The sequence below is a fragment of the Pelophylax lessonae genome (genome assembly GCF_965119305.1).
Source record: "Pelophylax lessonae genome assembly, chromosome: 8".
Taxonomy (NCBI): Eukaryota; Metazoa; Chordata; class Amphibia; order Anura; family Ranidae; genus Pelophylax; species Pelophylax lessonae.
This window is the reverse complement of record NC_138775.1, coordinates 26,308,476-26,329,512: the sequence shown is the minus strand read 5'-3', so window position 1 is coordinate 26,329,512 and position 21,037 is coordinate 26,308,476. Positions and strand designations below refer to the sequence as shown.

The window sequence follows — 21,037 nt, the reverse complement described above, 5'->3', positions numbered from 1 at the left end:
GTATATCGAAGTTATACGGTCGGCAAGTGGTTAAAGGGACACAATTCTTTAAAGCGGAGTTTCACCATAAAATACATTTTTATACTAAAAATCCCCCCGGGACAGTCAGGGCAGTGCATTTAAGCAACGATAGCCTCTGATCTGTCCCCGGTGTAACTTACTGTAAGAAGAAAAACTTACCTTGAAAATGTCTTGTCCAGTGCTGCCATCTCAGGTGTGGGCAGCTGAAGCCGGATCGTCCTCTTCCTGGATGTCTGTGTCCAAGAATGCCCTGCTCGTCACTTCCGGTGCAGGCGCGTCATCCCGCAGCTGGTTCTGCACATGCCCAGAAGCTGTTCAGCAGGGAATGACGCGCCTGCACCGGAAGTGATAAGTGACTCCGGTGCAGGCGCACTGACTCCTGGGATTGATGACGCTCATCTCCCAGGAGTCAATGCAAAGGAGGAAGTGACGTCGGGGGCCGCTGCCGCAGAGGGAGGAAGAGGCAGGAAGCGAAGTTTATTTTCATTAAAAACAAGGTAAGTGAAACAAAAAAAAAAAAATGTAATTATCCAATTCTTTTTCAGGTTTTTTTAAGCTAACGGACGGTGCAAAGTTCATTTTTAGGGTGGAACTCCGCTTTAGTGTTTTCAAGTGTGTGCAGAGGTGCCACAGGGTTTTAGGGGTCCGGCAAAGCCCTGCAGCAAATCTGCATGTATGGGGGGGGGGGGGGGGGTTTCCCATGCATGTGCGGAGACTGAGCAGGTATGTTCCTAGATCTCAGAGTGTCTGCGCATGTATGAGAAATACCTGCATGTGCGCAGATGTGTGCCAAAGAAGATGTCCCTGCAGGAGGGGCTGTGCCAACATTGCAGGGGACTGAAAGTCTGTTCTATTGCTCTGAGCCTGTGATCTGACTTCCTGTTAGAGGGTGGCTATGTTTGTTCTCCATGGTCCTGCTATATGCAAGAACGTAGCCACCCTCTCTTGCTCGTTCTCAAAATGGAATGTGGACTATGGGATGTGTGGTGTGCATAGAGCAGTGTACATGACTGCAACTAACATGCATTGCTCATTCCGCACAAAGGGAAGTGAGGGGGAAAACAAAGGTTCGGGGGCTCACAAAAGGTCATTACAAGGCAGGCAGGAAAAATAATTTTTGTAAGAACTTACCGTAAATTTCTTTTCTCTGAGTCCTCTGACAGTCGCTGCCTATCCATTTAGCCCTCACTAGTGGGTAATGGCGCCCTCTGCAGGAGCAAGCTAGGCAGTTTAACAGGTTAATAAAAAACTTTCTATACCTAGACAAACCTCTAGGGGGCCATCCCTCAGCCATTATCCTGAACCAGATAACACTGTTCCTCAGTTTGTAGCAAGCAGTACCGGAAGGCCACAACCCCCAGATCCAAAAACCAGAGGGGCGGGGGCGGCGACTGTCAGAGAACTCAGAGAAAAGAATTTTACGGTAAGTTCTACAAAAATTAAATTTTCTCTTACGTCCTCTGACAGTCGCCGCCCATCCATTTAGCCTTCACTAGTGTGATGTCCCAAAGCAGTGCAGGTGTGAGGGGGGGGGGGGGGGAAGACGCAACCAACTTAAAAAGGTAATGAAAACAACTGGGCTAGAAAAAAACAACCTGAGCCCACAGGCAGAGGCGTAACTAGAACCTTCAGGGCCCCGGTGCAAGAAACCATGAAGGGCCCCCTGGACCCCTGGCCGGGGCCCTTTCCTTCAAGCCTGGGGCTCTTCCCACTGATCCTGGGGCCCTTTACACTCGTTGCGGGGCCCTTTATTACAGTCACGCAGCGGGTCCCTTTCACAAGTCCTGCAGTGGGCCCCCTTCCTGCCATCTTGGGGCCTCCCTACGGTGGTGGAATGCCAGGGTCCTGTCGCAAGTGTGACCTTGGCGATCCTGGAAGTTCACCCACTGGTGTAAGTAGTTTTTATTTTTTGGTATTTTAATTGTATTATTTTTTATCATTTTATTTTATTTTTTACAATGTCACTGACTATGACTCTGTCCATTCCGAAAAGGAAGGAGCTGGTAAAGCATACAGAGGAACCAATCTCCTCCATTTTACTCCCGCAGCTACAGGAGGAAAAAGGTGGAGAGTGATTTCTCTACATGCTGCCCCCACCGGAGCCCCCAGGTGTACAGGGGAGCCGCACAGGCCCCCTTGGGGCATGGGGCCCGGTTGCAATCGCAACCCCTGTAGTTACGCCCCTGCCCACAGGGCAACAAGCCCAAAATGGGAGCAAACCCAGAACAACAAAGAAAAACACCCGAAGGAAGAGACAGAAAAAATTTGTCTTTTCAAACAACCGCCACACTCAAAACTTTGCGGCCAATTGAGGAACAGTGATATCTGGTTCAGGAGAGATTACCCCCTAGAGGTTTGTCTAGGTATAGAAAGTTTTTTATTAACCTGTTAAACTGCCTAGCTTGCTCCTGCAGAGGGCGCCATTACCCACTAGTGAAGGCTAAATGGATGGGTGGCGAATGTCAGAGGACGTAAGGGAAACAGGGTTTTATGAAAAAAAGATTACAGAGCCATTCAGTAGTGGATGTGTAAGGATTATCTTTGGAGAATAAAATTCTTGTGAAGTCTCCGTTCATATATAGGCATTTCAGATCGCGGGCAGAATTGACGCGATTCTGCCCGCGATTCTAAACCACTGCAATTCGTGGGACGCCCGAGCGATTCCTGTGACTTGCAATGGCACCCCAAATGTGGCACGATTTTGCCACAAACAGAATCGAGGAACACCTGACACCCAAAATAAGTTCTTGGCACTTCTTTTGGGCGTCAGTCATTCCGCGATTCTGTTGGCATTATTTTACCGCGATTCGTCGACAATTGCAGCAAAATCGCTCCACGTTTGGGGTGCTATTGCAAGTCACAGGAATCGCTCAGGTGTCTCGCGACTCGCAATGGTTCGGAATCGCAGGCAGAATCGTGGCAATTCTGCCCATGATCTGAAATGCCTATATGTGAACGGAGCCTAATGGGCCATACACACTATAAGATTTTCTGAAGACTTTTTCCTTCAGACTTACCTTTTCTATGTAGTGCAAGGGCCTGCCAGATTGCATACAAATTGAAAGTGTTTAGGTTTGACCTCATATTATATGGTTTTGGTAAAATCTTCAGAAAATCTTATAGTGTGTATGGCCCATTAGTGTAGCAATCAGCAAAGGGGCTCTCGCTGCAAGTGCATTTTTTTTTTTTTTAATCCCAGAGTTCAGCTTTAACTATGAACAAACCTGACAGTTTTATTTTTTTTTTGTTCAAGCAGCATGTCTTCTTATTTCAGAAACACACAAGAGCCAGATTTCTCTGAACCACAAAGTACAAACATAATCCAGAGACCGCTCAGAGAGCCAACATCCGATTCCAATTAGGGAGTTGTCTCTGTAAATTACAACATAACAGACATTTCTCTTTGTAGGAGGAAGGAACAAAAAAAAACACAAATTATCTAAAAGAACAAAATAAATGACAAACCTTTTACCGAGAAATAAACCTTCTATTAGCCGACTCAAAATCAGCCGTTTTGTTTAATCATAAAATTGTACCGGAGCTTCTAAAAAGGTCCGTCATCTCACCACGGCCTTCAAGGTTACAAATAATTACCAATAAATTCATCCACACACTTAGCACCCCCTACAGGTTTTTCCTCTACTGAACAGGAGGCTTTAATGACAATTAGGTTAGATACAGATGAGCGTCTATCTCCCTTTCCTCTGAAGCCCGATGCACGTTTGGCTTGTGCTTCAGAGTAGAGATAGAGGGACATGTTATTTCCAGGGCCGATACCGATATTTTGGTCACAACGTAACGGTATCGGCCCATTTTGTACATTTAAAGTTTTGAAAAACAAAGACAATTTTGACACAAATCTGGTACTGAACATGTTAATTTTTGTTTAATGTTTAATGGCTGGCTGGCTGGCTGGCACCCTGTGGTGGGTGGCTGGCACAGGGGCTGTGGGTGGTTGGCTGGTACAGGGCCTGTGGGTGGCTGGCTGGCTGGTACAGTGCCTGACTGGTACAGGGCATGTGGGTGTGGGAGGCTAGCTGGCACCAGGCTGCTGTAGGTGGGTGTATGGCTGTGATACACTCCCGCGAGACAAGTCCTGACTCCAGGCGAGGCTGTCCAAGGCGAGGGAGGCGGCCTAAGAAGGCAGAATGACATCATGAAAATATCGGTAATATCGGCCAATTCCGGGGCCGATACCGATATATCGGGAAAAGTTGATATCGGCCTTCCGATAAACGGCTTTGCCGATAATCGGTCGATCAACTACTTCAGAGGCTACTGACAGGTGGTGAGGAAGTGATGTGGCGCCTTATCCCCTGTTTTAACCCCATTTTTTACCGACAAACGCACCGCAACCACATGCGTTATACGCAGTAGCGGGGTGTTTGTGCCGCTCGCCTATTTGCTTGAGTGTGTAGCAGTCGGCGGGCCACCTACCGATGGCTACTTTCCAGGTAAATTATGCTGCAGGTGCGAAGCAAGGCATTGCGACTGCGGCATGTAAACACCCGTCTGCTGCCTATTGCTAAATTATTTGCTCTGGCTCACACTTGCAGTGCAGTCACATTCATCTCAATAGGCAAGTCTGACAAGCAGTGTTGACTTGCAGTCCCAAGTTAAAAATGCCACAGCATGTGTACAACTTCCCTGTCGGGCCGTAATGTTAGGATTTGGGGAGGCAATAAAACTGAGGTTCAGCCCTCCGTGTCAAAGAACCCTAAGGCTTCATTTATACATGCGGTTGGCAGGTGGCAAAAATGTGGCTCAAGTGAAAATTTCTACCGCCCCCAACTGCATGTCTAAATGAAACCTTAGGCCCCTTTCACACGGGCGCACCCCTCGATGGAGTCCGTTCTGCTCATCGGGGGATCAATCCGCTGATCCCCGCTGAGCAGGGGGTTGACAGCTCCGTCTCTGCTCTGTGTGCAGAGACGGAGCTGTCAGAACCCCGCTGTCCTCTATAGGGAGATCGGATGAGAATGGACAGCCTGTCTGTTCTCATCCAATCACATCCGATCCTCCAGACGGATGGAAAATAGGGTTTCCATCATTTCGGATTTCACGGACAGGATAGGATCCGATAGCAGCGGGAGTCAGGGGAGATGTCTCCCCTGACACCCGCTGCCCCATAGGGATACATAGAGCATCCGATCAGGTCCGCCTGAAAAACTGACAGGCAGATCAGATCGGATCGCCCGTGTGAAAGAGGCCTTAGGGCTCTTTCACAAAGAGGAGGTAAAAAAAAAAAATATATAAAAAAAAAGGAGGCTGAGTCACAGTTTTACTGCCTACCTGAACCCTAACTTTACAGCCTGCCAGGGAAGCTGTACACATACAGTTGCAGGAGTCGACACTGCCTGTCAGACCTGCCCATTGAGATCAATGGGGGCTGCAATGCAACTGAAAGTTAAAGTGAGAGAAGGTCACCAGCACGCCATGGATCTCCAGAATAGGTCCAAAGCTTTATTCGGCGATCGCATCATTACAGTAGAAGCAACGTTTTGGAGCCTTGCAGGACACCCTTATCAGGCATGTGATAACGTGAAATACAAAGACTGCAAGCCAAATACAACCGCAAGCTCCGTCCCTCGATGTAAAAATTTGTAAAAGGAAAATAAAATAAAGTAAAGAAAGAAAATGGGTGCCAGGAGGAGACAGTTGAGCCTCCCGAATGCCTGTCAGCGGTTGCCATATGGCACTCCAAAAACCGATCCACTGCGGATTGCTTTTCAGAGGACAGTAGGCTTGCCACAAGTGTAAGAGAAACCTTAAAGTATTTTTAAACCCAAGAAAAAAAAAGAAATATTACATTGCAGCTTACCAGTACTGATTGTAGCAACTGCATTAGTTTTCTTTTATCCAAATGTTTCACCCTTTTATTTTTTCCTGGTGATCCTGCCAGTAACACATTTCTTGTCCTATGAGAACAATGCTCACTGTACTGTATGTATTGGAGTGGCGTTGTGACCCTAGGACATAAAGCATGTTCGTTCTAGCCCCCAAAATGTGTTGGCACCTTCGTATAGTCTTACTTGAATAAATTCATACTTTGATTATTAACCTGTGATGTGAATCTTCAATCTTAGATCCATTTACAGACAAAGATAGTTCCAGGTATCAGCATTCCAAATAAACCTCCACCTTGCAAGCCAATGCTGGCTCTGCAACACAGCAGAGAAAGGAAAGGATGGCCGTACTCCAATGCAAACACCTTTATTGACGTGATAAGTCCATACAGCATAAAAGCATAGGAGAAACTAACCGCAAACAGCTAACGCGTTTCACTGGTGCTTAATCATAGCGGACATAAGGCACAAATGAATGAGCAAATATATATGCATACAAAGGCTGTAAACTAAGCTAAGCTAATTGGGGTTGCAGCCTTTGTATGCATATATACATTTGCTCATTCATTTGTGGTTTAGGTCTGCTATGATTAAGCACCAGTGAAGGGTGTGAAATGCGTTAGCAGTTTGCGGTTAGTGTCTCCTATGCTTTTATGCTGTATGGACTTATCACATCAGTAAAGGTGTTTGCATTGGAGTGCGGCCACCCAGAACTTTTCCTTTCCCTGCTTAGATCCATTTAGTGCTAATTTGTGGTCAGTCAATTCACTGACAATCAGTGCATGATTCTGCACTGATGGGTCCTGTCTGGAATTAGTGCTGCTTACAGGGCTCGGGCAGCAGCAGTCTCCACTGCTAAATGAGACCCCTGGCCTCCCCACAGAAAACTGAGGTTCTAGTTGCTGCATCAGGTGAAGCACAGAATTCCCAGAGTTGCTTATTGTATATCCCTTGCTGTCTTATAACCACAGAGTGAACGCTAATTGAAAAGCACAGAGTAGAGGCTGAGGACCTGCCCAGAGGCACATGCGAGAGTTTCCTGGAATTTATCCGCAGAGGTTTTCATGAAAAGCACAGAAAGTGGGACAGAGGGGACACTGAGGTCTGAGCCTAGGGGCTGTGCAAACACCATCAACAGCTCACAGATTGATTGCACTGATGACACTCAATGTCCATGGTTGCTTTTTTATCTCTTAAAGGGGCGCAGATCTAGGTCTACTTTGCAGCACATTCCTGCACCAGGGCTTACATCTACATTACTCATTGTAATAAAATACATAAAGCTGCACAGTGGTGTCCCCGCTCCATCCCTCTGCTCAGTCTTAGTGATACTAAAGTCTTGTTTTTTCTTTTTGTTTGGTTGGTTAAAAATAACAAACATTGCTTTCAGGACATGCCTAAGGCCCCGTTCACATAGGCTACATTCACACCTGAGCGTAGCGTTTTTTACCGCGATTTTACCGCGATTTTTGCGGCGTTTTTTTTACCGCGATTTTTACCGCGATTTTTGTGCAGGCGTTTTTAGATTGAATAGAGATCAATGGAAAACGCCTGTAATCTGCCCAAAAAGAAGCTCATGTACTTTTTTGAGCGTTGGGCGTTTTGTATACAGCGTCAAAACGCTCAGATGTGAACAGGGGCCATTGAAATGAATAGGATTTGTCTTGTTGGGCGTTTTAAGAGCTGATCCTAGAGCAGAAAAACGCCCCCAAAACGCCCCAAAACGCCTAGATGTGAACGGAGCCATAGGGGCGATCCGACTTCGAGTGGCGACCTCCGAGGTCACGGTGTGAGCAGCGCGCCGCGACCTCGGAGCGGCCGCCATGGACTTCATAACATTGAAGTCTATGGCGGTCGCCTCCGGGTCGCCCCAAAGAAGCTCCGGACCCTTTTTCTAAGTCGGAGCGACTTGTGTCGCTCCTATTAGAACGGGTCCGCAGCTTCCCTATGGAAGGCGACCTACGGCGACCTGTGAGGCGACCAGGTCGCCTCACAGGTCGCCTTAGTGTGAACGGGGGCTCAGTCCCGGTTCACATTTCTGCAATGCGGGAACGCTGCGAATATACAGCGTGTTCCCTCATCGCATCCGCACCCCTGGCAGTTCACACTGCCATATGCGATACGCTGGGGGTGTCAATTAAAAGTTAACAATACCCCCTAGATCAGATCGCATATCGCAGTGCGATCTGAAAGTTCGCACAGAATTCTGCTGCGGACCAAAAAAAAGGGTCCTGTGCGTGTTGGGTGCGATTGCGGTGTAAATTCAGCCATACAAACTGTATGGTTGAATTTGCACTGCACAGAGATCGCATGTCATTTTAGGAGCAGTGCGCTCCGAATTACATGCGATCTCTGTGATCGCAGAAATGTGAACTGGCACTTAATCTAGATTGGTGCTGGTTTTTGCGGTAGTGGCATCGATACGATCCTTCTCTTTCTACTATCGTCACCCTGAGTTTTGATTTAGAAGAACTGTGATTTCAACTTTGTGGTCCGAGCGTCATTTTTTCTTTTTGTTTAACTGTAACTGTTCTTTTTTCATTTCTATGGTTATGTTTCACGAGCCTGGGTATGCCCAATAGGTTCTGTATTGTATGTTTTAAAACCCTCAAATTTGAATAAAAATCTTCAAAAAATAAAAACAACAAACATGTTATACTAACCTGGTCTGGGCAGTTGGTTTTGCACAGAGCAGCCCAGATCCTTCTCTTCTCTGGTCCTTCGCCGGTTCTCCTGGCATTTCTGTACCTACCAGCCTCATAGCTGAATATCTGCAGTGTGAGATCTAGGGCACTGCTGTCTCTGCCTCCTAGTCTCACCAGATTTGGAATGAAATGTGGTGATGTCACAACTGTGCTGCTCCCTGTTGTCCTTGCCTGGAGGCTGTGATGTGAGGTAGCAAAGCCCTGCCTCTACCAAGATGGCCTTCTCCATACGAAGACCCAGAACAAAGTATAGTCAATATTCCCACATGCCTGAAGGTGTCCTGCACGACTCCTAAACATTGCACTTGGTCCTTTGTGATGTGCTCTTTCTGCAATAAAAGCTTTGGACGTAATTCAAAGATCCTTGGTGTGCTGGAGAATATGTGCAATGTCAGAACAGAACATGACACAGCAAGACCATAATAGGGATCAGCTGCAGAGAGATCAGAGGAAATACTGGTGAATAGTCTGTTATCCTCTGCCTGTTTTTGGCACATGTTTCAGAGTTGGGCTTCTCTTTATGCTCTCTACATTTCCATCACCCAACAACTGGTTATAAGCCAATGCCCTTTGACCCCCCCCCCTACAAACTCCTCCACCACATCTACAAATACCCACAATCCCAAGATATGTGAACCTGCCGACAGCTTAGAACACACGTCAAACACAAGGCCCGCGGGCCGAATCTGGCCCTCCAGGTCTTATCAAGTGGCCCTCGCACCCAGTTCTGCAGCCGGATCATGGTGAAACTCCATTCTACCACCTCCGGCTCTGGCCCTCCGCTTCTCGCTGTCACTTGCAAACACAGCGGCTCCCGGAAGTAACAGATCCCTGCACACACTAATGGCAGGGACAGACCTCCAGAAGCTGAGAGAGAGAACGACCTCTTTGAAAGGCGAGGCAGAGCCGCCTACACAGGTAGGTACTAGAGCCAGGCCAGGTAGGAGAGAGAGATGCAAGAAAGCTTTGGGGGGGGGGGGGGGTTGGGTTGCACACTGTGCATAGTGAACCCTTAAACCTTACACTCTGTACCTAATGCACTCCTGAACTCTGCACTCTCTATGTAGCGCTCCCCGGATACAACTGGCCCTTTGAGGGCAATCATACTGCTTATGCGGCCATTTGATGAAATTGAGTTTGACACCCCTGGCTTAGAAGGTGGGTTTAGGTGTACGGTTTTCTAACACCCTGTATTGTGACAAAGCGACAGATGACATGCTGTGATATACCGCTATGTTCTACATCACGGATGTCATCCGTCATTCTAACTTGTACTAGTAACGCCATGTTTTGACATAATGTGTTCAGACAGAGGCATCTTTTTTTTTTTTTTTCTGATATGATTGATATGTTCTCTTTATTTCATTCCTACAGTTCAAAAACGGGCACATCTATTTAGACAAGGTACAAAAAAGATGACATGTTTCCTTGCCACGTAACTCACATAAGATACAATCATTCCAGAAACGAATCCCCTTACCTTGTTTTCTACCAGAGAGATAAGAATCTGCTCCATTACAGGCCCAGTAGACGGTACCGATGATTGAATGTGTCCTACAATGACTCCAATCGCCACACGAGACAGCTCATAGCTAAGGTTGGTGTTCTTTCGAACCAGTTCAATTAACTCTGCACCAATGGATTTTGGCACACTGCTAAGCGCACTTGTAGGCTCCATGGAGGCGGACTTTGAAGGTGCTTTGGATTTGCTGTCATGAATGACAGAATTGAATGCTTCCACGCTAGGAGGGGCCGGAGCGGTGCGCTTGGTCTGTGCATTTTGATGAACTTCGACAAGATTCTCCTGCCCTGGAGACCCCAGGGCTGCACGCTTACTGTGGGAGCTCAGGGATCCGGGGACCGAGGTGCAGGCTTCCAGGTTATGAGACACTGTAGTGTGCACGCTCCTACTGGGGACTGGTGGCGGGGTGTTACTGGGACTGGAAGTTGCTGAGATATGACAAGAGTCTGTGGAAGCTGTGCAGGCTGTGTCAAGAGACGACACGCTTGTAGTGGACATGTGCAGTATGGACCGGGAGGATTTGTCAGTATCTGTAGAGTTTTTAAAGAAATGCATAGATTATTTAATATGATTTGCAAACATTTAACAGTGCCTACAGACTTTAAAAAGCACTTATCTGGTGAAAAATAATAGTTTTGAAGCAGACCTATAAATTTACAAACATCTAACTTTAAAGCTGAACTGTAGGAATTCAGCTCCTTTGTAAAAAATGAAGGCACAGTATGAGTTAAGTCCAGTGAGGTACATGACACCTCTTATAGCCCTATTTATATCGGACAGCTTTAGAATATTCCCAGAAGACCACCATCGCTGTAGTTCCAGGAGCCCATGGCTGCAGCTGCTATTCCGGCCCCTTCCCTCCTCCTGCCCATTCACAGAAGCCTTGGTGTTATGGGAACACATTTAAAAAATACAAAGGCTTCTGTGAATGGGCTGCAGAGGAGAGGGACTAGCATAGCTGCTCTGTGTGCTTCTCTCCTCTCAGATCCCGGTGTGTCTCTACAGCAGAGCAATAAATCTGTCAAATGTAAATAAAAGAAATAAGCCTAGGAGATGTCATGCAGCTTCTTGGATTTAACTCATAGTGTGCCTTTCCTGTTTACAAAGAGGCTGAATTATTGGAATTCAGCTTTAAACATGTGGTCAATGTTTAAAGTAGAACCCCATCTACACTTTTTTTTCTAGCTGGTTTGGGATACAAAAGCTAAAGTTTGGAATCTATCTTTTTTGCTGTCGGTATCCATGCTAGGAGGTCATATCTCACTCTTTGTTGTGGTGGCCATCTCTCCAAAAACAGGAAGTTATGGGAAATCAAATATATTTTTCACAGTCCCCAACAGAGGAATAGAAAGTGACCTTCTGAACACAAAACTCCAAGGAAAATGCAAGTCATCCCTGCACTGGGGCTCCCCGCGTACTACAATGGGTAAATGCTCATTTTTGTATAAGGTACCTTTAAAACCAGTTTTACTTACCTTATTTCTCACTCCTGCAGGCTTCCTTCTCTCTATGAAAACAGTCTCCTAAAGCAGATTTTCTTTAGCATAGCATTGGTTGCAATGGGACATTGTCATGCACAATGCAGAAGCACCCACAACCCAGAGCAAAAGAGAGAAGAGGAGAGGGCTGTCTACCAGGTGAATGAGGGGTAAAGCTAAGAAACTACTTTTTAATTGTACCCTAGATAAAAACATGTAATTAACCCATACAGGGGATGGGTTAGTGGAGCCCCAGGGCAGGAGTAGTTTTGGATTTTCCCTTTAAATTAGCTTTAAGGCACCTGCCATAGGTGCGACTACCTCTTACTTTGGGTCGATTTGTAATCACTTCTTGCCAAAGAATGATCCCAACCCAGTGGGGACACAGACAACGACAATAAAATAAAATAAACCTGACGGGTTCTGACCCTCCCTCATGCTATAAGATCGCTACTTCAATGAGGAGTTTGCACTTAGCCCTGCCCATTCCAGACCATCAGGCCTTCTTATTGGTCTGTGATGCTGCTGGACAAGCAGGTAGGCTAACTGGGCAGGAGAGGGGCAGAGGCCCAGCTGAAGTTGTGTTTTGCTAATTAGTGCACTTAGGATTGCTGGGCTCCCAGCAGACTGTAAAAAAAATGTCCAGATAGGGGGGAGGCATTTTGGGGCACCTGCATGTTTTCTATATTGCCTGCTTATTGACATAACATTAGTCACACCCCCCTGCTCGCAATTCAGGAACTGGTCATCTGGCCTCTGCGCGATGTTCCCGCAGAGGCAGCCAATTGCTGGTTCTTTCCGACAATGAGCCTCTGCTTCAGTGTTGGTTATATAACTAGACCTGGAACAGTGACAAATTCCTTGTTAGTTGTCTGCTGGGTCACGTGCTTCCTTTCCATAGGAGCTCTTAAAAATTACAGAAGAAGTCTGATTTAACATCCTCTGTCTAACACGGAGGATTGAATATAGCCCGATAAGAGAATCTGAAAATAGAAAAAGCATTGGAACTTCCACTTAAGGTTTTTTAAGTCTCCAGAGCCAACACCTTGATCCCAAGTGAAGTATGAAAAGTAGGAAAAGTGGCTACATGGTTGGTACTACCATCTGGCAATACTAGAGTCATTAGTTTGAATCCTAACCATGGCACTACCTGCCTGGAGTTTGCATGTTTTCCCTGTGTCTGCGTGCGTTTCCTCCCACATTTCAAAGACATGCTGGTAGGTCAATTGGTTCCTGTCTAAATTGGCCCTGGTATGTGTATGTATAAATGTGAGTTAAGCCCCGTACACACGTACCGATTGTCGGCCGAACGATCGGCGGTCTTTTGTCCAGGGCTGTCGTGTCTGTTGAAAAATGCATAAGACTGCACACGAATTTTGTCGGCCAACAACAGCCGACTGCAGAAGTGATGTCATGTGATGGTTAACTTTCCGTGTGTTTTTTCTTCTCTGAGCATGCCCAGTCTTGCAAATCTGCTGTCTGTCGGCCGAAATCTGTACTGACTGGCAAACAATCGGCCGTTCTGGTGACGGCCAACAAAAGTTTTAATGCCTGCACGACAGATTCTGTTCGGCCGAAAATGCGCTGTCGGAAGCATCATACTAACAAGCCTACAATCGGCCGATCGGTCGGCGGCCGAATATTTGCGGCTGACAATCGGTACGTGTGTACGGGGCTTTAGGGGCCTTAGTTTGTTAGCCGTTTGAAGGGCAGGGACTGCTATGAATGTGTGTTTCCCCAAAAAATAAGACCTACCCGGAAATTAAACCTACTGTGATTTTCCAGGATCGCTGCAATATAAGCCCCATCCCGAAAAGAAGCCATGGTTTAAAGTGGTTGTAGAATTCTATAATCCGCTCTATTACAGTATTCTACAATGTACAATGTGTGTTTTTCTGTAATATAATTGTGCCAAATACCTGCGTTACAGCGCCGCTCAGCTGACCCCCCGCTGCTCTCCTCCCGCCTGTCAGCGGGGAATCTCGGCCCCTACCTCTGCAGTGCTTGGTTTGGGGAAGAGAGCTCCGGCGGGTCACTTAAGCGGGAGGTCAGCTGAGCGGCGCTGTAACGAAGGTATTTGGCACAATTATATTAGAGACGCACACATTGTACATTATATAATACTGTAATAGAGTAAATTATAGGATTTTTACAGCCACTAACTCAATGCTAATGACTCCTGAGCCGACAGGCAGGGAGGGAGATGGGGAGAGAAGAGAGGGGGTACAGGCACCAGCAAATACACATTACATGATAAGACCTACCCTGAAAATAAGCCCTACTGTGTACTTTGTTGCCAAAATTAATATAAGATCCAGTCTAATTTTCGGGGAAACACTGTAGGAAGTAAAGCTGGGGTCAGGAGGATAGGCCTAGAGGCATCATCATAGGTTCTCTGCAGACTTTTTTTTATTTTGAATAATGTTGGCCTTTTGAATTTTTAAATAAAAAAAAAAACTGGGGCTCCACTCTAAGAGGATGCAAAGCTTCTCCAATGTTGCATCAAGTGGCCTCTAGATTAGTGTACTTGACATTTGTGGAATTCTATTTTATTTATGTCCAGGTTTTAGAACCATTCCACCCTACACAAGGAATCTTACCATCGCAAATAATACAAACAGCTGTCAGCCTATATCTGTATATAGGCTGTACATTCTCTGGAGACAAAGATACAATTTCTACTACTCCATAAATACCTCGCTCAGGAAGTCAGGGCATTGGGGTCATCATCTGTGGCTGAGTGTTCCTTTAAGAACACTTTCCCTCTTCGATACACATTAAAATTAACATGTGTTGGAGTAGTAGTGGTAGTTTAGTGAGAGATACAGTAACTAACCACACCTTTAAAAAAAAAACAAACTGCAAGACAATGGCATAATGTGCTAGTATGCATCGCATACTAGCACATTATGAAATCTATACCTTAGAATGAAGCCCTCCAGCCTGTGCAATGTTTAGGAGATATTTTAGTGAGCAGCAGCTGTTGAGGACACTGAAGCATGCGCTCTGAAGGAACGGCATACCCATGCCTTCAGAGCTGTGCGCCATGCCAGAGACTCCCGCGTGCATGTAATCGCTCATGCAGCGATCACAGTGGATGCAAGGCAGTCTGCGTCCAGGGCTGATCGCTTGCATGGGATCTCTGCATGAATGATTATATGTGAATGGCTGTGAGGAGCCTCAGGAGCCAGTAGCCTCCCATTGCTTTCAATGGGGCTGCATCCCACAGCTAGTTGTGTAAACCCCTGCTAGTGTTCTTGCATCTAATCAGAGGCAGGATGCATTCGCAGGTGTCATTGCACCCTTAGGGACATGTTATATTCTAGATTTTCCCCAGCTGTTATCCAAAAAAGGTGACTGCACTGACCGATGTATAGACAAGTGAAGTTTATGGCTTACTTTTAGTAGTCTGTTTTGTCTGGGCACTTCGGAGTTTCTCTGGTGGAGGAGGTGTGGTTGGAGCAGCACGACGGGCCTGAGGGGGAACCTTCAGAGAGAGGGTGAAAATAAAACCTCAGTACACTACAAGAAGAGAATGTTTAAAAGCAAACAGTAAAGCCAACCAATGAACTGCTAATTATGTTTATGGAACATCACCATGGTGTAGCTTTTTTTTTTTTTCAAACTTCTTTAAAAGCTTCATCTCATGCTCTTATGTGCATCATCAGGCCTGCAACAGCCAAAAAGAAAGGGCAATTTTTGAACAAACAATGCATCCTTTTTCCTACTCAAGTTCACCATGTTGTGTTTTTCTTTGCTCAGGTTCAAAAGGAGCTTTTCCACTGCATGGAACTGAATGGTTCGGCTCGCTTTTGTGCATTTCCACTGCTGGTACCGCATGGTGCAGTGTAGGAACGGTTCGGTACGGTACGGCGGCACTTTTCCACTACATGGAACCGAACGGTACGGCTCTCTAAAACAGTACCACCTCGATTGTGGTTCCAAGAGGTACCATACCCGGTACCATATCCCACAATCCTTTGCATGCAGTCACTACTAGCCACTGATTGGTCAGAGAATCGTTGTTATCCCACCCACTTAACTTTAGTACTACTTTAGTGGAATAGCAAACCGTACCGAACCGTTCCAACACCGTACCATGCGGTACCAGCAGTGGAAAAGCAAACCGGGCCAAGCAGGGCCGAGTAGAGCCGAGCCGGTACTTGCAGTGGAAAAGTGCCAAAAGTGACCAGCCCTTTCCCCATTGTGGCAGGTCTTTCCCTGCTCAACTTTAAGACCATTTTGTAAGACAGGACTATCTGCACTTGCAGAAATGTTAGCACCTTAGTGAGCCTTGTCCAAAATCCATTGTAAAAAAAGTGGTCCACAATCAGATCTCGAATCAGATTGAATGTGGTCCGCTCTATCCCCACTCAGTTTAATTTGGCCTGCTAATTCCCTTTTTGGGTTCAAAGTGGCTTGGCTTTCCCCACTCAGCTTCAAGGAAACTCATAAGACAGGCCTACTGGCACTTGTTAAAATTTGAGTGCCTCAGTGAATCCTCTCCAAAACGCATTGTAATTAGGTGGCCCATTCCTACTTAGATGCACTGTGGCCTCTTTTTCACCACCCAGGTTGAACTTGGCCTGCTCTTTCCCCACTCAGGTTCAATATGGCCTAACTTTCCTCAAGCAGTTTCAGCACCTTGGTGAGTCCTGTCCAAATCTCGTGTCCCACACTTTCCATATTCACACTCAACCCACTTAGCTTCAACTTGGCCTGCCCTTAATCCACTCAGGTTTAATGCCATCCCCTAGTCAAGTCTACGGTCACTTGTGGAAAGTTCAGCACCTTTGCGAGTCCTCTACAAAACGCATGGTAATAAATGTGACCCACACTTTCCCTACTTCAATTTATTGCATCTTACTCTTTTTCCATTCAAGTTCAATGTGACCTGTCTTTTCCCACTAAGCTTCAAGGCCATTCATAAGGCAAGCATAGCTGCACTTACAGGAATTTCAGAACCTTATTGAGCCATGTAAAAAAAAAAAAAAAAAACATAAGGTGGTCCATACTTTCCCTACTCAGGTTCATCATGGCTGAATCTTTCTCTACTTATCTTAAAGGCCATTCACAAGGAAGATCTATCACACTTTTCCCCACTCAGAATTAGTGCCTACTGGCACGGACAGACTTTAGAGCCTTGGTGAGACCTCTCCAATGCTGTCCCACTACCCACTCTCAAATCCGGAGGGAGGGACCTAAGGGATGAGATTGCAAGAAGTGAGTCAAAGCTGTGAGTCAAAGCTGATTCGAAGCTGAGGCAATTTTAAGAGTGTGCCTGGGTTTGAGGGACTGCCCAGGCAAATAGAGTGTGCTTTGGTGTTTTTAAGGCTCCATATAACCACTCAATGTTCCCACGTCAGTGGGCTGCTGTCCTTTAATAACTTCCATGCCACAGGGTAAATGTGAAACGATTATGCTTTACTGGAACGCAGCACAAAGCCAATACAAACTCTAACATACCTGGTAGGTGGCGTCTTCCTCAGACGTCACCTCTGAGTTCGGCAAACTCATGGGACGGTCAAAACCACTCCGGCAAATACCGTTAGGCTGTCGGCCAGAATCCAAGTGGTGGTCACTAGACAAGGTGGTCAAGGAGTTTGAATGGCCGGTCGGTGAGTGGGTCTTTCGAGACTGAGTTTCCTTCCTGTGATGGATAAGTTTTCTATAAAAGAAAAATATAAACGGTCAAAGCAAAAAAAAAAAAACGAACAACCATGCCACAATCATAGTGCATATATTTAGGAAAATATTGAAATAAAACACTGAAAGGTATAATATTGAAAAGAAAGGACAACTGGATGCGGAGCTCCACCCAAAAGGGGAAGTTCCACTTTAAGGCCTTAAAGAGGAAGTAAACCCTCCTCTGCAACTTGTACCTATAGGTAAGCCTATGAAAAGACGGTACATGTTTAGGAGATATTTAGCTTGCATGCAGCCAGTGACATCACTGGTGCATGCGCTCTGAAGAACGGCCGCTCGTGCCGTTCCTTCAGAGCCAAGTGCCGTGAAAGTCGGCTCCCGCGCGCATGCGCGGGAGTGACGTCACCGCGACTCCAGCCAATCAGATGGCCGGATACCGCAAAGCAGGAAGAAGAGTGACCGAACATGTCACCCGTGAGGGAGGTGAGCGAGCTGCACTGCGGAGCTTTGTTCTAAGGTAAGTATTTCATAATGAGCTAGTATGCAATGCATACTAGCTCATTATGTGTTTCTCTTTCAGGCGTTTGTTTTTTTTTTTTTTTTTTTTTTAATTCTGAGGTTTACAACCTCTTTAAAGTACAGGTACCCGCTCCCACTTCTGCTTTGATCATCTTAGGCTAAGGTAAGCGGAAGTTCTCCTTTCTCCCTCCTTCCCCAAGTCTTCTGGGACACATGAGAGGTACCAGAAGGCTTCGGGACCAGTCACAGAGCACAGCTCCGCTTGCTTATGCGCAGTGGGCACCTGACTGTAAAGCCGCAAGCTGTCACAGCAAAGAGCCCATAGTAAAGATGCTGACGCCCCCGAGAGAGGACTCAGGAAGAAAACGGCTTGGGGGAGGACAATGCCTGGATCATGGGACAGGTTAGTGGCCGTTTATTAAAAGTCAGCAGCTACGGTTTTTTGTAGCTGCTGACTTATTTTTCACTTAAGTGACTGGAGCTCCGCTTCAACCACTTGACCCCCTTCATGACCAGGCCTTTTTTGCGATATGTCACTTCAATATTCTAACTGACCATTGCGTGGTCATGCAACGTTGTTTTCCACATATAGAGCTTTGTTTTGGTGGTATTTGATCACCACTGCAATTTTTATTTTCTGCGCTATAAACAAAAAAAAAGACCGACAATTAAAAAAAAAAAAAAAAAAAAAAAAAATCTGCTATGTATTTTTGGTAAAAGAAAATCCCAATAAGCGTATATCGATTGATTCATGCAAAAGTTACAGTGTCTACAAACTATGGGATATATACTTTTTTTTTTTTTTTTACTAGTTATGGCGATGATCAGCAACTAATAGCAGGGCTGCGATATTGCAGCAGGCAATCGGACACCAACTGACACTTTTTTGGAAGCAGTGACACTTAAACAGTGATCAGTGCTAAAAATATGCACTGTCACTGTACTAAGGACACTGGCTAAGAAGGGGGTTAAACATCAGGGTTATCAAAGGGTTAAATGTGTGCCTAGCCATTGTTTTGGGGTACTGTGTGTGGTGCTTTTACTAGAGAAAGTAATGCTTTTTATGCTTTGCGGGGAAAGAATATCCATTACTTCCCTGCTGACAGGACAGAGCTTTCAATTGTTTACATAGGCAGGGCTCTGTCTTGTGTGTTTTTCTGACGATCGTCGGGTGCCGCGGTCATCCATTGGCTGGCACCTGCTGATCATCATCTGCAGTTTGTAAATCACAGCAGTCGGGTCACCGGTGGCAAGCGTGCCCCCTACAGGAAGTGATGGATTACATACCTAGTAAGGGATCTGGCACAGGAGAGCCGCTTTGCCACAATATATGTAAGTTATATGGTCGGCAAGCGGTTAAAGGTAGCCATAGCCAAACAGCTAAACCAGTGGCGATCAGCTTTCCTAATGTAGGGGGCAACAAGTGCAGCCCCGGAATCACTAAATTGAGGCACATATTATTCAGCAAATGTATGGCTTTAGAAAGCTGCCGAGGACTACAGCACATGCAACAATAAATGGCCAAGACTGCAAAAGATGGTCCGAGATTGCAGACGTGTTTTTGGTCTTGGTATTTGAGACATAAAATAAGTACACCGTCACATTTAAGATATGTTACATGAGACTGTTAGAAATCACTAATATTACCGCCCCTTCACTAATCAGTGCTTCAACATTTGTTCTCCCTACAGCCCCCTTAAAATTACTTGGACCACATTTGATGTTTAATACCACACAATGCATTGTAAAAGATCAGTTGTGCCACATGCGGCTCCCAGGCTGCCACATGCGGCTCCCAGGCTGCAGGGTGGACATCGGAGGGCTATAAGCACAGAGACCATTCCTAAAGAGTAAAGTGAACTACATTTTATTATATAGTATAAGGAAGGTTGAAGCCACTTTTCACAGCTTGCACCTCTTCAGACTATCACAGGCCAGACTTCTGCCTGATCTTTGTGTGGACCCAGGAACTCAGAGCAAAGATCTTAATAAGAATCCCTAAGAGAGTACCTAAGAAACGGAAGAACAATCTGGAGGTTTAAAGTGGTTGTAACCCTAAAAAAAAAAAAAATGCTCCAGTTCCTTTAAAGCAGGAAAAATAGCATAGTGCTTCAGCAGTGTAATTTTTCCCATTCTATGTTGTAAAATTCCTGGTTGATCCTCCCTATTTCTGTGTTCCCCTGTGTGTACTGACCAAGGTAACCATGGCTGCTGATCCATGATACTCTGCATGCTTCTGTCATCCCGCTGAGTGTTCCGAGTCTCTCCCTTCCCTCTCTGCCATTTCCTGGTCAGTGTGAAAGCCAATCTCCTCCCCACCCCTCCCCTCCAATATGCAACACAATGACTTGTATCCCCTCTGGTTTATAAAGACAAACTACTGTGTGTGTGTCTTTTGAAAATGATAATGCAAAATACCGTCTCTCACAGCACGGCTGTGTGGTCATGTGATCTCCCTCTGCTGGCTGGCTTTAGAGGGGAATCTCATCCACACCCGCTGTTCTCCTTCGATCGGGGAAGGAGAGTGGAGGGGGATCATGTGACCACACAGCGGTGGTGTGAGAAAAGGTATTTAGCAATATAATTTTCAAAAAACACACACCTTGTAGTTTGTTTTTATAAACCAGAGGGGATAGCAGTAAGATAATATTGCGACTTTACAACCACTTTAACTGTCCACCATCTACCAAACAATGATACAGTATATATGGTCTCTGTATACTAAGGCTTTAGCTGTTGCAGAACCACAAGTCCCATCATGCCTCTTCCTCTTGGAGTCATGTTCGTGGCTGTCAGTATCACAATGCTTCATGGGACTTTAGGTTCCGCAACAGCTAGAGGGCAAAAGTTTGCCTACCCCTGATTTATTCAGTGATGCTTTTTTTTTTTTATTTGTCCCCAGAGGTCAGCGGCTTTTACAGTTCTATCTTAACCGCTTGCCGACTGCTCACAGTATATTTACTGCGGCAGTCAGCCCCTCACAGGCAGAGTGACGTAGGTCTACGTCGCTCGCCTGTAAGGCTCTGGGGAGCGAGCGCGCGCCCGCGGAGGCGCGCTCCCGCGCGGTCACGGACCCCCCCGCGCGTGTGACCAGCGGACCCGATGTCCGCCGGTCACTCGGCGATCGGCGGGGGAGAGGGAGAATGTCAGGCAGCTTGTGTAAACAAGCCACCTGTCATTCTCCTCGCTGTAAAGACACTGATCACACGGATCTAATATGTAGATCCGTTGATCAGTGTCCTTACAGCTCAAGCCACAGCCAATCACAGTAGAAAGCACGCCCCTAGGGACACACACAGC

At 46.2% G+C, this 21,037-nt stretch overlaps 1 protein-coding gene across 1 annotated transcript in view; it reads right to left on the bottom strand.

Moving 5' to 3' along the window:
- NCKIPSD (NCK interacting protein with SH3 domain) overlaps nucleotides 1-21,037 on the bottom strand; it is a 180,951-nt gene that overhangs the window by 93,375 nt on the left and 66,539 nt on the right. Inside the window, exons 3-5 of the mRNA XM_082265194.1 lie at nucleotides 17,039-17,240; nucleotides 14,972-15,059; nucleotides 10,053-10,624 (exon numbers count right to left, since the gene is read on the bottom strand). Coding sequence (XP_082121320.1) covers nucleotides 10,053-10,624; nucleotides 14,972-15,059; nucleotides 17,039-17,240 — 862 coding nt within the window. The remainder of the gene's footprint in view (nucleotides 1-10,052; nucleotides 10,625-14,971; nucleotides 15,060-17,038; nucleotides 17,241-21,037) is intronic.